The sequence below is a fragment of the Colossoma macropomum genome, unplaced genomic scaffold (assembly GCF_904425465.1).
Source record: "Colossoma macropomum unplaced genomic scaffold, Colossoma_macropomum, whole genome shotgun sequence".
Taxonomy (NCBI): Eukaryota; Metazoa; Chordata; class Actinopteri; order Characiformes; family Serrasalmidae; genus Colossoma; species Colossoma macropomum.
In genome coordinates this window covers 3,296,254-3,312,477 of record NW_023494806.1, presented here as the reverse complement: position 1 = coordinate 3,312,477, position 16,224 = coordinate 3,296,254, and the positions used below count along the sequence as shown (strand labels likewise).

The following is a 16,224-nucleotide window of genomic DNA, read 5'->3' as shown; positions in this document are numbered from 1 at the left end:
TATTAACTACTGTAAACAATTCAGTGTTTATCAATTATTCAGTCTCTCTCTCTCTTTCACTGTCTGTCTCTCTCTCTCTCTGTCAGTCTCTTTGTCTCTCTGTCAGTCTCTTTGTCTCTCTGTGTCTCTCTGTCTCTCTCTCTCTCGGTCTCTCTCTCTCTCGCTTTCACTGTCTGTCTCTCTCTGTCACTCTCTCTCTCTCTCTGTCAGTCTCTTCATCTCTTTGTCTGTGTCTTTCTCTGTCTCTCTCTGTCAGTCTCTTTGTCTCTCTGTGTCTCTTTCTTTATCTGTCTGTCTCTCTCATTCTTTGTCTCTCTGTATCTGTCTCTCTCTGTTTCTGTCAGTCTCTTTGTCTCTCTCACTGTTTCTCTCTCTCTCTCTCTCTCTCTGGGACTGTCTCTCTGTAGAGGTCACAGGTCAGATAGATACAGAGAGTTAAACTCTCTCTCTCTCTCTCTCTCTCCCTCTCTCTCTCTCTCTCACCCACCCAGGTGGGCTGGCATGTGTGTGTCCTGTCTCTCCCACAGTCATTAGTGTTTTACAGACAGGCACCTGATCCGACACCTAATCACTGAGCTTACCTCTCAGCTGCTCTCAGTGTTTTACAGCTGTTTATTAAACCTGAACAGTCAGTGTTGGATACTTAACGGATACTTAATTACTGTTTCATCATTAGTGTTGTTTATAACATTCAGAATTCACACTCAGATTCAGTAATTACACAAAAATACATCATCATATGATACGGATCATATGAATTATTCATAATCTTAACTATTTTACATTACTGCTCACTACTAATCACAGTGATCTAAATTCATGATGATTCAGTCTGGATTGAATAAAAATGAAAATGATAAATATTATAATATTTAATGAAATCAATTAATAAAATAATGTAATTTGGTGAATCCAGATAATGAATCTGAAGAATGAAGAGAAAGAAAGAAAAGAGAGAGAGGAAAATGAGAGAAGGGAGATAGAGGAGTAAAATAGAGAAAAGAGAGAGAGGAAAAGAAGACAGGAAGAGAAAGAAAGAAAAGAGGAAAATGAGAGATAAAGGTGAGGTGATAGAGGAATAAGCGAGAAAGAAAAAGAAAGAAAGTAAAGGAAAAAGGAGGAATGAGAGAAGGGAGATAGACGAGAAAAATAGAGGAACGAGAGAGGAAAAGAAGACAGGAAGAGAAAGAAAGAAAAGAGAGAGGAAAATGAGAGAAGGGAGATAGAGGAGTAAAAGAAAGAAAGAAAAAGAAGAGAGGAAAACGAGAAAAGGAAGAGTAAAATAGAAACAAGAGAGTAAAAGGAAGAAAAGAGGAAAAAGATAAAGATGATAGAGGAAAAAGCGAGAAAGAAAAAGAAAGTAAAAGAAAGCAGGAATGAGAGAAGGGAGATGGAGATGTAAAATAGAGAAAGGAGAGAGGAAAGAAAGACAGAAAGGTGAAGAAGACAGAAAAAAGGAAAGAGAAAGAAAAGAGGAAAAAGAAGGAAGATAAAGGAATAAAAAAGTGAAACGAGAGAGGAAAGAAAGATAGGAGAGAGAGGGATGAGAAAAAAGATAGAGGTGAAAAAAGAATGAAGAAGGGGAATGAGAGAAGAGAGATGGACGAGAAAAATAAAGGAACGAGTGGCAATATTTTATATTACGACTAACTACGATTCATAATGATCTGAATTCGTGATGGTTCAGTCTGGATTGAATAAACATTAAAATGATTGAAAAATATTACAATATGTAATAAAATCAATTAATAAAATATTAATATTAATATGTAATTTGGTGAATCCAGATAATGAATCTGAAGAATGAAGAGAAAGAAAGTAAGAAAGAAAGAAAAGAGAGAGAGGAAAACGAGAGAAGGGAGATAGAGGAGTAAAATAGAGAAATGAGAGAGAGATGAAAGAAAGAAAAAGGAAAACGAGAAAAGGATGAGTAAAATAGAGAAACGAGAGAGAGGAAAAGAAAACAGGAAGAGTAAGAAAAAGGAAGAAAATGAGAGATAAAGGTGATAGAGGAATAAGCGAGAAAGAAAAAGAAAGTAAAAGAATAATAGAGGAACAAGAGAGGAAAAGGAGACAGGAAGAGAAAGAAAGAAAGAGAGGAAAATGAGAAGGGAGATAGAGGAGTAAAAGAAAGAAAAGAAAACGAGAAAAGGATGAGTGAAATAGAGAAACGAGAGGAAAAGGAAGAAAAGAGGAAAATGAGAGATAAAGGTGAGGTGATAGAGGAATAAGTGAGAAAGAGAAAAAGAAAGAAAGTAAAGGAAAGAGGAGGAATGAGAGAAGGGAGATGGACGAGAAAAATAGAGGAACGAGAGAGGAAAAGAAGACAGGAAGAGAAAGAAAGAGGAGAGAGGACAATGAGAGAAGGGAGATAGAGGAGTAAAAGAAAGAAAGAAAAGAGGAAAACGAGAAAAGGATGAGTAAAATAGAGAAACGAGAGGAAAAGGAAGAAAAGAGGAAAATAAGAGATAGATGAGGTGATAGAGGAATAAGCGAGAAAGAGAAAAAGAAAGAAAGTAAAAGAAAGAGGAGGAATGAGAGAAGGGAGATGGAGGAGTAAAATAGAGAAACGAGAGAGTGGAAAGAGACAGAAAGAGGTGAAGAAGACGGAGAAAAAAGGAAAGAAAGAAAGAAATGAGATGAAAAAGAAGGAAGACGAATAAAAAAGTGAAACGAGAGAGAGGAAAGAAAGATAGGAGAGAGAGGGGGATAAGAAAAGAGATAGAGAGATGAAAAAAGAATGAAGAAGGGGAATGAGAGAAGGGAGATGGACGAGTAAAATAGAGAAATGAGAGTGGAAAGAAAGACAGAAAGAGAAAAAAGGAAAGAAAGAAAGAAAAGAGGAAAAAGAGAAGGAAGATAGAGGAATAAAAAAATGAAACGAGAGAGGAAAGAAAGACAGAAAGAGAAAAAAGGAAAGAAAGAAAGAAAAGAGGAAAAAGGGAAGGAAGATAGAGGAATAAAAAAGTGAAACGAGAGAGAGAGGAAAGAAAGATAGGAGAGAGGGGGATGAGAAAAGAGATTTTATATACTAACTACAATTCATAATGATCTGAATTCGTGATGGTTCAGTCTGGATTGAATAAACATTAAAATGATTGAATAAATATTATAATATGTAATAAAATCAATTAATAAAATATGAATATTAATAATGAATATTAATATGTAATTTGGTGAATCCAGATAGTGAATCTCTTATTCCACATGTGGCTCATATTTGCAATGTGAACTGATGAAAATATTGCATATCTGAACTTTTGGTCTTTAAGGAAAGTCTAACATGCGGTCGTGTGTGAAAGTTTGTGCGCCCCGGTCAGATTCCACTTTTGTGTTAAGTTTATTTAACATATCGGGGAAAAATAAAGCGAAAAATGCGGCCTCTGGAAAAGTTATGGCACATTTATCGGCTGCAGGTTTTCGCTCCAGAAAGCTGAAGCACACCTGATTCCACTTCTTTAATCAGTCCTAGTCTTCAATCACTTCATCAGGTGACCTCCTGCTCTGTTGGGGCGCAAACCTGCAGCCACGCCGGCCCTCAGCGGATGCGAGTGGACACCCCTGCTTTAAATGGTATGTTTAATGTTTTATTGTTTCAAAAATGGTAAAAACTCAGGAAACAAATAGAAATTCTGCAATGAAATTTGCAGAAAAGTGTCATATTTAAGTTCCCTGTTCATTTTTGATTAAATATTACTTTTATATAAAGCACCATGCAAACGTTTGAAACTTAGGAATAAAAAGTGATTTATCTGGCCAGTAAATTATCATTATTATTATAATAATAATAATTATTATTATTATTGTTTGTTTGTTTGTTTATTTACTTATTTATTACAATTATGTTAAATATTACCCTAAATAATAATAAATAATAAATAATAATATCCTTTTTCATTGTTCTATATAGCACTTAGGGTTCTTCTATTCTTACGAGCTTGACACCATAACTATAGCAGAACCCTTTCTGGTGCTATAATCATGCAAAGGGTTCTTTGAGTGTAGAACCACTGTCTGTACTAAAGAACCCTTGAAGAACCATCTTTTTTAAGAATGTAGTCTTATTAAAGCCGTTTATTCTTTGCTGTACAAGACCCTTTAATATAACGGTGTTGTTTAATTGATGCCAGTGTGTTACACAACAACATATAGTTCCGGTCCTAAAATCTGATTGGCTGAGCCTGATTGGCTGTAAAATCAATGATATATGCAGATCTGTGACCGACTCACAACCGCTGAACTCTGTATCACTGCACCACATCAGAAAAACCCTTCTGCTGTTCATGGAATGATCTTTGACTCTAATGCTGCTCGCATGGAGAACCGAGTGTACTGATGAAGTAAGAACCCGTTTTCTGTTTAAACTGAGGGGCTGACAGCTCATGTTCTTATCTAGAACCTGGTTGGTCGGCTAGCTAACAGGCTAAAAGAGCCAACAGCCTAAACAGCTCCATCATTAATATCACAGGCTTGAATTAAAGCACTTACAGTCTGATTTACTGTAAAAAAGAGAGGAGTTATGGGGTAAAGGGGGCAGATAGAGGGGAAAGAGGTTAGTTTTGGGGTAAAGGGGCAGATAGAGGAGGAAGAGGGTAGTTATGGGGTAAAGGGGCATAAAGAGGGTAGCTAAGGGATAAAGGGGGCAGATAGAGGGGTAAGAGGGCAGTTATGGGGTAAAGGGGCAGATAGAGGGGGCAGAGGGTAGTTATGGGGTAAAGGGGGCAGATAGAGGGGACAGAGGGTAGTTATGGGGTAAAGGAGGCAGATAGACAGGACAGAGGGGAGTTATGGGGTAAAGGGGGCAGATAGAGGGGACAGAGGGTAGTTATGGGGTAAAGGGGCAGATAGAGGGGACAGAGGGGAGTTATGGGGTAAAGGGGCAGATAGAGGGGAGTTATGGGGTAAAGGGGGCAGATAGAGGGGACAGAGGGTAGTTATGGGGTAAAGGGGCAGATAGAGGGGACAGAGGGGAGTTATGGGGTAAAGGGGCAGATAGAGGGGACAGAGGGGAGTTATGGGGTAAAGGGGGCAGATAGAGGGGACAGAGGGTAGTTATGGGGTAAAGGGGCAGATAGAGGGGACAGAGGGTAGTTATGGGGTAAAGGGGCAGATAGAGGGGACAGAGGGGAGTTTCGGGGTAAAGGGGCAGATAGAAGGGACAGAGGGGAGTTTCGGGGTAAAGGGGCAGATAGAAGGGACAGAGGGTAGTTATGGGGTAAAGGGGCAGATAGAGGGGACAGAGGGGAGTTTCGGGGTAAAGGGCCAGATAGAAGGGACAGAGGGGAGTTATGGGGTAAAGGGGCAGATAGAGGGGACAGGGGTTAGTTATGGGGTAAAGGGGCAGATAGAGGGGACAGAGGGGAGTTATGGGGTAAAGGGGCAGATAGAGGGGACAGAGGGGAGTTATGGGGTAAAGGGGCAGATAGAGGGGACAGAGGTGATAAAACTGCAGTATAAAGGCTGAAAATGTAACTCGAATGTCTTAAACGCCTCAAATGTTCGTGTTTCAGTCAGAAACGTGGATTTGACAACGGCTTCTAACGCGGCTCAGCCAATCAGATTAAGGACCGGAACTGTCCGTGTTACATATATATTTAATGCACATCTTGTTTGAAGTCTGGTCTGTGTGTTTAGTGTATAATGCGGTGTAGACGCGGCTGCTCGGCTGCTGTGGTGAAGAGTGTTTCTGTTTCAGTCTGAGCTGCTTAAAGTTTTCAGATTCAGTCAGAGCTGAAATGTGATCCAGCGAGGCTGCGCGAGCGTGTGTGAGTGTGCGCGCGCGCGCGCGCGTGTGTGTGTGTGTGCGTGTGTGTGTGTGTGCGTGTGAGTGTGTGTGTGTGTGTGTGTGTGTGTGTGTGTGTGTGTGAGGTGGGCTGGGTAAAACACTCCACAGCCTGGCTCTCTGCAGCAGTCAGTCTCGCGAGCCTATAAAGCTGCCGCTCTCCTGGCTGTGGTCGCGCTCGTGCGGACGGGACGGAGCCCGCGTGCTGCTGATGGGGCAGTGGAGCAGTGTGTTTCTGGGCTCGTGCTAAAGTTTTGTTTGGTCTTTGAGGAAGTTTGGAAGGTGTTTTTTGGGAGCACTCAGCGCGCGCCGCTCCTCTGTTCCTGCCCCTCGCTCGTGAAAGTTCGTCTCTTCCTAAATGGACTTAAGTTAGTGTTCCGCGAGCGCGTGACCGTGACTGAAGCAGCTCGTGCGTAGATCGAGGGCTCTGCGTCGAGAGAGAGAGAGAGAGAGAGCACGAGCGGGTGAGATGGGACCCCGGCACCGGTGGAGTGTTCGCGCGTCGCTGCTGCTGCTGTTGATTGGTGTCGCGCGCGCCACATGGAGCTCCGGACAGTACCGGTACAGCGGCGCGAGCAACACCGAGCACAGGAGGTAGGACCACCCGGGGCAGATAAAGGGAAAAGAGGGTAGTTATGAGGTAAAAAGGATCAGATAGAGGGGTCAGAGGGGAGTTATGGGGTGAAGGGGCATAAAGAGGGGAGTTATGGGGTAAAAGGGGACAGATAGAGGGGAAAGAGGGCAGTTATGGGGTGGAGGGGCATAAAGAAAGTAGTTATGGGGTAAAGGGTGCAGAAAGAGGGTAGTTATTGGGTAAAGAGGGTGGGAAGAGGATAGTAATGGGGTAAAGGGGCAGATAGAGAGGAAAGAGGTTAGTTATGGGTTAAAGGGGGCAGATAGAGAGGAAAGAGGTTAGTTATGGGGTAAAGGTGGCAGATAGAAAGGAAAGAGGGTAGTTATGGGGTAAAGGGGGCAGATAGAAAGGAAAGAGGTTAGTTAGGGGGTAAAGGGGGCAGATAAAGAAGAAAAAGGTTAGTTATGTGGTAAAGGGGCAGATAGAGAGGAAAGAGGGTAGTTATGGGGTAAAGGGGCAGATAGAGAGGAAAGAGGGTAGTTATGGGGTAAAGGGGCAGATAGAAAGGAAAGAGGTTAGTTATGGGGTAAAGGTGGCAGATAGAAAGGAAAGAGGGTAGTTATGGGGTAAAGGGGGCAGATAGAAAGGAAAGAGGTTAGTTATGGGGTAAAAGGGGCAGATAAAGAAGAAAAAGGTTAGTTATGTGGTAAAGGGGCAGATAGAGAGGAAAGAGGGTAGTTATGTGGTAAAGGGGGCAGATAGAGAGGAAAAAGGGTAGTTATGTGGTAAAGGGGGCAGATAAAGAAGAAAAAGGTTAGTTATGGGGTAAAGGGGGCAGATAGAAGGGAAAGAGGGTAGTTATGGGGTAAAGGGGCAGATAGAAAGGAAAGAGGGTAGTTATGTGGTAAAGGGGCAGATAGAGAGGAAAGAGAGTAGTTATGGGGTAAAGGGGGCAGATAGAAGGGAAAGAGGTTAGTTATGGGGTAAAGGGGGCAGATAGAGAGGAAAGAGGGTAGTTATGTGGTAAAGGGGGCAGATAAAGAAGAAAAAGGTTAGTTATGGGGTAAAGGGGGCAAATAGAGAGGAAAGAGGGTAGTTATGTGGTAAAGGGGCAGATAGAGAGGAAAGAGGGTAGTTATGTGGTAAAGGGCGCAGATAGAGAGGAAAGAGGGTAGTTATGGGGTAAAGGTGGCAGATAGAAAGAAAAGAGGGTAGTTATGTGGTAAAGGTGGCAGATAGAGAGGAAAGAGGGTAGTTATGTGGTAAAGGTGGCAGGTAGAGAAGAAAGAGGTTAGTTATGGGGTAAAGGGGGCAGATAGAGAAAAAAAGAGGTTAATTATGGGGTAAAGGGGGCAGATAGAGAGGAAAGAGGGTAGTTATGAGGTAAAGAGGGCAGATAGAGGGAAAATAGGTTAGTTATGGGGTAAAGGGGGCAGATAGAGAGGAAAGAGGTTAGATAGAGGGGAAAGAGGGGCGTTATGGTAGAAGGTATGAACAGCCAGGGTAAAGGAGGCAGTTACAAGTTAAAGGGGGCAGTTAGGAGTAAGGGAGCAGATCTGGGGTAAAAGTGGTACTTAAAAGATTTAAAAGGGCAGCGGTTACTATGTACGGGGCAGTTTTATAACTGGCTGTGTTTAATACACATTACTGCACTAATTAAACATGGAACACCTGATTTAGACGATCAGCTCATTACCCAGCGGTTCATAAGGTTAACAGACTGAGGAGCAGTGCTGATGCAGTGTGCAGTAAAGTGAAGTACTGTAGTTCTTTACCTGCAGCCGTATTGCACTGCTGCAGTTATTACATCAGTGCACACTGCATCATTACATTACAATACATTACTACAGGCCTTGAGGCTTTCCCAGTCCTGCCTCTGGAGTCAGGAACACATGAACACACTGTTATGAGGTTTGCTCGATACGCAACTGTGCTGCTATAATGCGAAGTGGCTCTGTTGTCCTGTGGTAAATCTTCTGGCGCGACTTTGAAAGGCAGCTTTTTCTGAAGTGTTTCCCAATCCTGCTCATGGAGTTCCCCCTGAGCACTGCTGAGCTTCCCACATCTGATTCAACTCTTTGGTTCGTTTCTAAGCCAATGGGGATGTTGAAGCAGGGGATCAGTAAATGTGCAGTATTGAGAAGTAATAACTTGTGTAGTGATGCAATGTAACGTGTCTCTGTTGACCTGCTGGACAGGCTGATGATTAACAGCTTCTTCTGCTTGTAGACCAATCTAGTGTTTCCTAACCTGACCCTTGCACTGACCATTCCAGCATCCTCCTGCTCTATCACACCTGATTCAACCCTTCAGCTCATTAACAAGCCCTTCATGAGGTTAAAAAGTGCTGTAGCAGAGAAACTGAACGGTCAGTATGAAGCTATTCGTGCCGTTTAAGGCGTCCGCAGGGCAGAGAGACGAGAGAGCTGTCAGAGACGTCTCTGGGTGTGATCAGCTCTGCACGATACTTCACCATTACCTGTTTAGAAGAGCACTGAGAGTGCACGCTGCAGATGTGCACTCCAGCTCTTCACAGCCGAGTGGCCTTTCATGTGGGCTGCTGAGGAATTTCAGCCCACCCTCCAGTCCACTTCCTAATGTTATTTTACAGTTACAGTAGTCCAGCCTGCCAGAGCCGCATGGACAAAAGTCAAGACACAAAGAAATACTCTCAAAGCGCTGCGAAGACGGAGTGCTGTCCCTGTTTATTTCTGCAGTGGCCTAGCCACTGCGCAGGCCTGCGGCTTTGGAATCCTCCCTGCGGTCCACCGTCTCCTTTCAGGTCAATAGAAAGAGCCTCAGCACACAAAACAAATCTCACATCCATCTAACTGTCCGCATTGTGTGTGTGACAGTGGGTTTCCTCTTTCCTGTGGAAACGCTCAGCTCTCTCCCGTCTGAGCTCTTAGTCATTGTCTGTCTGAGTGGAATCACCTCAGAGTGCTGATCTCAGACCAACTGAACAACTGTAGTCATTCAAATGTGATGAACAGCCGCTGAGCCTGGATGCTCTGAGAAGGTCTGATGGTGTTTAGTACGGTTCCTGGCCTTTTATTTGATAAGCAAACATTGCAGTGCATTCGTGAGATTGTGCTTCTATTAACACAAATAATTCGGATACTTGAGTATGCATTTGTTATAATATAATAGTAATAATAATAATAATAATACAATACTTTTCATTTATATAGCACTTGGACTGGCGACCTGTCCAGGGTGTATCCTGCCTTCCGCCCAATGACAGCTGGGATAGGCTCCAGCACCCCACCGCGACCCAGAAGGATAAGCGGTTTAGATGATGTATGATTTATATAGCACTGGCAGCTTAAAGTGCTTTACAGACAGGAGATAAAGCTTAACAGTAATACAATAAATTATAAGTATTAATTTGGATATATAAGAAAATCACAGATCAAATTAAAAGATAAAAAACAAAGAGATGTAGAGTTTTAATGAAGTGCTGAGTTAAAGTGGTCCGTTTTTAGATGTTTATTAAAAGTGAGCTCTGAGCTCGACTGTCTAATAAAAGCTGAACTGAGCTCCACAGTTTAGAAGCAGAATAACTGAACGAGTCTCTCCACGTTTTCTGTATTTTACTGAAGGTGTCTGTAGAAGGTCAGTATCTGCAGATCTAAGATCATAGACAGACAGACACTCTGTGATGTAAGTGGTGCTTTAAGGTCATTTAGAGCTTTAAAAACTAGTAGCAGAGCTTTAAAATCTATCCTGAGTGATTCAGGCAGCCAGTGCAGTTCTTTTAAAGCGGGACTGATCTGATCTCTCTGTGTTGTTTTTGTTAGGATGCTGCTGCATTTTGTCTGAGTTGTAAAGGACAGACTGTTTTCTCAGAAAGTCCAGTAAGAAGATCATTACAGTGATCAACTCTGCTGTAACAAATGCATGAACAAGTTTCTCTGCGTCGCTCTGAGAGAGAAAAGGCTGAACTTTAGTGACATTTCTCAGATGAAAAGCTACTTTAGTGACTGTTTACATGCGGGATAAAATGTTATGTTGGTACTAGTTTCCTTATTTAGTATTCGCAAGCTTTTTCTTTTGTTAAAGGCGAAATTGCACTGATTTTTCCAATTCTTTCAACAATTTGATAGTTAAGATGTGAACCAAGCCATTTTGTTTGATGCCTAATGTTCTGTCAGAATTGTTCACAGTGGTGGTGATAGGAACCAGACGTCTTCAATGCCTCTAAAATCTCACTCACAGATAGTTCAAACATAAAGTGGTTAAGAATACGCTGACTGATATCTAAGACATTGTTTTAAGATAATTTTGACTGAGACACGGGGAGAACAGGCAAACTCCACACAGAAACGACCCTGGTCACCCGGCCTGGAATCGAACCCAGGCCATTTTTGCTGTGAGGCGACAGCGCTACCCACTGCGCCACCGTGCCGCCCGGAGGGTGAATAAAATGGCTATATTTATATTGTAGATATAACCCCTGACCCCTGGTTCCTATCACCACCACTGTAAATAAATCTGAGTCGGCAAGGTTCTCTGCAATGAACCATTTCACATAAAATCACTCTTTCTTTAAGTTGCAACGGGAAATTTTGAAAAAACAGTGAAATTCCCCTTCAAGGCCGAAGCATTAGCTAATGAAGCTCCCTGAAGTTTCTGCCACTAAAGGGGTGTGAAAGCGAGTCAAGCTGAAAACAGCTTGTTTGCCCCTATAATTGACAGAAAAGCTGAAAGCTAGATCTTATAGTTGCTTTGTGAAGCGAACAGCCTGACTAACATTTAATGTGAGTGATTAAGAAGTTTGACTTTATTTCAATTTTTCCTGAAAAGTCACAGCAAAAGCATCTCAGTCGCCTCAAAACAGGTGGGCAGAGGCGATTGTTTATTGACCTGAACCTTGTCAGAGAACAGATCTGGTTGATTAACTGAGATAACAAGATAAAAAGTTTTAAAACTTTTATTTACTATGACTAGTTCATATTTCTATCTGGATTATCTGTTATAAACAATACATTTTCACCTTACACCATAACTACGTTCTCTCATGAGCGCCCTCTAGTGTCTGATCAACCTGAAAACCATGTCCAAGTTGGAGTTCTCCCTTACAAGCAACCTCTTGTGTAGGTTCATGCTGGTTTCCTCCCTTTCAGTGACACACAATTGAATGCCAATAGTTTTGAATGCTAATAGCTTCGCCTTGTTGACAAACTTCAGTCTGCAAAAGGTTCAGATCTACAAAGTGCTTTGCATTTCACTGCTGTCGGAACAAAACCTCCATTTTTGTCGTTTTTCAGTTTTTGTTTTTTTAAAGATGAATGGAGCCAAAGAAATGCAACTATCACTCGCTGCAGAGCCAGAAGTCCAAAGCGGTGGAGCCGGACCTGATCCAACTCCGCCCACATCTTCTTTTCATTGGTCTAAAATCATCGCATTTGAAAACAATGAACGTTTTTAAACACTAGAATGGACCTATGACCGGTCAAAATAACCCACATAACTGTGTTTTATCAAATAAATCCTGGAATTTCATAATAAAAATCTTTATAACGACTTTAATTTTTTTTACATTTAAAAGGATTTGGTGTTTCTGCCACACATTTCCATAAATCTAATATAAATGACTCAATATGCCTAAAAAACACATTAAATGTTGTATATCCTAATAAGCCACTTTATTAGCTCATTACCTTGTTTCTACACTCATTGTCCATTTTATCAGCTCCACTCTAATTCAGACCAATTAAAACACGACGTGGGAGGAGTTGGATCAGATCTAGCCGTACCCCCGGACCATCTCAAGAAATGGCCCAAAATTACTAGGAAACAGGTCTGGTTACACTGACCTTCCTTAAAAATGAACTATGTTTTTTCCTTCTAACTGTAAAGTTACCATTTTGGAGATCATTTTATTTCGACAGCAGTGAATGTGATCTGGATCCAGCGCTCGCTCTGTGAGAGCAGACTCCAGGCTGTTAGCGTCTGGACCCACGGGGCCGCTGCTGAAGCTCAGCTGTCAGACGAGGCCTGTCAGAGTCTTATAAACCTCCCTACAGGCCTGTAGCCAGCTAGCTGCCGTCGCTACACGCACACTAAGGCTGATAGGAACCGTAAACAAGCCCTTAGCTGCTCTCACTCACCCACCCGCACTGAGAGATGACAGATGAACAGTAGCTCGAAGCTCATCTTTGCAGTAGTGCAGTAGTTCATACTGCTGGTTCAGTGGGTGGCTGAATGTGCAGTGATAGACTATAGCTGACCTGAGCTAAGTTGGACAGTGTTAACAGAATGCTGGTAACAAATCATTCAGCTTAAGTTACCGTAGTGATCTTTGCTTAGGGTCACTACATTTTATTCAGTGTCCAGTTTAAGCTGGACTTTGTTGTTGTAGCCAATTAAATCTAGGCAGGTGGGAAATAATGTCATATTAGCCACCATGCTAACGTTAGCTCCATTGTATAACACTGAAATTAGTCCAAAGGTAGGTATGTTAGATTTACATTGCATCATCATTTAAATGTAATGACTTAATTATTTGTACATAATCAGTACGTTTACATTTGATTTGCACCCTCTGTTAACAGGCTGAACTTCTGACTGTTTTTGTTTCAAACAATAGCAAACATAAAAAAGTTTGGATCCCAAATGAATCTGAGCTCTGTTTAAAATTAAGGGACAACAAGAAAATTAATCTGAAAATGAGGCCCAGTCCCATTTCCTATTTTTACCCCTACCCCTTGATTTCAAGGGTCACCTTGCCCCTTGGAACTGAGTTACAGGGTAGTGGTTGAAATCTTCCCTCTGAAATGGGACCCTCAAATAAAAAGAGCATCACTTCATTAACAGCTACCAGCGCTGCTCTGTAGGCAACCCTGCCAGTCTGCAGTGACAGCAGAGGAGGGTAAAGTTCAGCTCCTCACTGCTGGGCTTTAGTTACATTCAGGGCATCATATGCCTTCAAAGAGGGGGGCAATTATTTATTATCACCCACCCCTAATTCTTCAGTGATATGAAGCTGAAGTCAGATATTCACCAGCTTCTTGTTTGAATTCTCGAAATTTAACTAGCTACTGAGACATCAGCACTACTAACTAAATTTTTCTGCTTATTATGAAGAAAAGGACCATAATACATTGAAACAACATTAAACTAAGACAAAACAATGGTGATTGTAAATTTTTAAATGGAGAAAATTCCCACATTTGTGTGTTTCTTTTGGTCTCTTGTTCAGCCGTCTTGCCGGTTTTTCTTTTTTTCTCATATCACTCTGTTTGGAGTCTCTGAAAAACCTCCATTTGGAGGGTCATGTAGCCCCAACACTTCGCCCTCCCCCTCTATCTCAACAAGAATCAGGACACCTTACACCTAGATGTGAACAAGCCAAACTGAGGAGTAGGGCTGAGTGGTAGGGGCGAGGGGTGAAAGGGGATTGGGCCTAAATCTATACGTTTAAGTCACGATAACAACAGGATAAAGAAGAATAAACTCGGTTAGCTTTGAGAAACTCACAATTGTTGTCAGGGCTCAGAAAACTAACATGAAAAACTATAAACTTTTCATAAAGTCGGCTTCTTTTTAACCGTTCAATAAATCGTCTTCAATTTATTTTCTTGTCCGCTGACCGGAGAAAATCAGTGATTTGAAAAGTATGTTGTTTGACATGATCACATGGCGCGCATTTTGATTGGCTGTTTCATGAAACTTGTTTCACAAAGTTGAGACATTTGCAACTGTTGCTGCTGAGTTTCAAATGAGTCATAGGACGCTTTACATTAAATGTGATTTAGTTTCATGTAGGGTTTCACCTAAAGTTGCATGAAAGTTTCACCGTGTAAGGCCAGCCTTTTGGTCAGCTTTTATACGACACATTTGTGACTATTAACCTGAGACTTAGGCTGACTGTACATGGTGAAACTTTCATGCAACTTGTTGCCTGCAACATAACAGTTACACAACGCAATTCAATGGCAATCAAAGTTGCTGATACACCCTATAGTTCTCAATGTGAAGTCATCTGTGAGGTGTAATTTACATATTTGCAGCATTTTTATCATCATCTTCATATATTTTATCCAGCTGTCATTGTTGTTCTTTTTTCTACACACACACACAAATATATATATGTTCAGTATATGTATTGTCGGAAGAAAACAAGAAAACCTCGTATCTCCAAAATGGTAACTTTACAGGAGAAGGAAAAAACATACTTTACTTTTAATGTAAGTCAATGGAACCAGACTTTTTACCAAGTCATTTTGGTCCATTTGTTTTGGTCCGTTCATCATGAAATTCACACACAATGTAAAGGGCGACAGGCACTTTCAGATATGACAAAAACTGGAAAACAACAAAAATGGAGATACAAAGTTTTCTTCCAACAACAGCGATACATAAATATATCTTTTATGTTTTATAAGGTTACTACATTGTCGTGGTTCAGGAAACCGGCAAAATGAAAACTACTAGCACTGCATAAAGTCGATTTTTATTTTTTTTTTTAGTCTATGCTGATTAGCCTGAAATTTACAGTCATTTCTCTCCCTCTCCTTCTGAAACATGCTCGATGACAGTGTGTCTTGTTGAAGCCGTGCATGTTTGTGGTGGAAGTTTGCAAAGCGAATGCTAAACACTTAAGTTTCAGCCTCCAGACAGGCTGTGATCTCTGTGGGCCGCCGATGAGGAGAATCTTTAAATATTTACCCTGTTCACGTCCTGGTGTGTGTTCTCTGAGTGTGTGTGTGTGTGTGTGTGTGTGTGTGTGTGTTCTCTGAGTGTGTGTGTGCGTGTGTGTGTGTTCTCTGAGTGTGTGTGTGTGTGTGATGTCTCTGAAGTGTGCAGGTGTGGAGGAGTGTCTGAGTCCTCTTCATTGTAAAGTTTATCTCCTATCAGTCAAACTCAGAGGACAGACAGTGTTTACCAAACACATGCAGCTGGACCCCACCGCATGCTGCAGGCCTGAGGGTGGGGGTGGGGGTGGGGGGTTAGTTTACTGCAATAAGATAAAGGGATCCGGTATCAGTGCCATAAAGCTGAGTTTCCCAGCCCTGATCCTGGTGCCCCCTGTGCTGAAGATGTTTCTGTTTTACTGCTCTAACGTACTCGGCTCAGTTCAGGAACGGCTCGTTAACCTTAGAAGTGGCGTTTGTTGATAACAAAAGCATGTAGTCGTTTTATTAGGGCTGTACAATGATTAAGATAATGAACCACATTCGTCTTATTTGCTCAAATGCTTCAATATGTGGGCAAAAAACTTCATTAGAATGTATTTATTACTTTCAATAATTCAATAACCTTGCTTTCATCGTGTGAACATTCCTGAACATGAAAATCACTTTGTTTCCACGGAGTGAAAGTCCAGTTGCTGTATGTTCCAGCTAGTGAGTGTATATCATATGTATCATGTATGCAGTCAGTGGTTCAGCTCCTGTGTGATTGTAGCCTCTAGTCTTGTTCATACAGCTTGTGGATTCTTGTTACAGTGGAGGATCTCGAGGGACCTGGAGCGCCATCAAGCTGCTGCTTTTGTTAGTTTGCTGCTTGTTGACTAATCCATACAGATCCTGCCTTGCGTAGCCTGCCGTGTCCACTTTTAAAAGTCTTTTAAAAGCACTACAGTCCGCTGCTGTGGGAACAAAACTTTGTATCTCCATTTTTGTCTTTTGTTTTTCAGTTTTTTATGTAATTTGAAAATACCTGTTTCCCCTTATATATGGAGTGTAAATTTCTTGATGAATGGTCTAAAAGAAATGACTTAAAATTACTTGGAAAAAATTCTGGTTCCATTGACTTACCTTGAAAGTAAAGTATGTTTTTCCTTCTCCTGTAAGGTCATCATTTTGGAGATACAAGGTTTTGTTCCGACAGCAGCGAATTGCAGATTCAGTCATAGCAATGT

The 16,224-nt window shown here is 41.7% G+C and overlaps 1 protein-coding gene across 2 annotated transcripts in view; it reads left to right on the top strand.

Annotated features, from left to right (window-relative positions):
• The first annotated feature begins 5,874 nt into the window (after positions 1-5,874).
• emid1 (EMI domain containing 1) overlaps positions 5,875-16,224 on the top strand; it is a 162,593-nt gene continuing 152,243 nt past the window's right edge. For both annotated transcript variants that reach the window (XM_036598627.1, XM_036598628.1), the window contains exon 1: positions 5,875-6,376. In XM_036598627.1, coding sequence (XP_036454520.1) covers positions 6,252-6,376 — 125 coding nt within the window. In that variant the 5' untranslated portion in view covers positions 5,875-6,251. The remainder of the gene's footprint in view (positions 6,377-16,224) is intronic.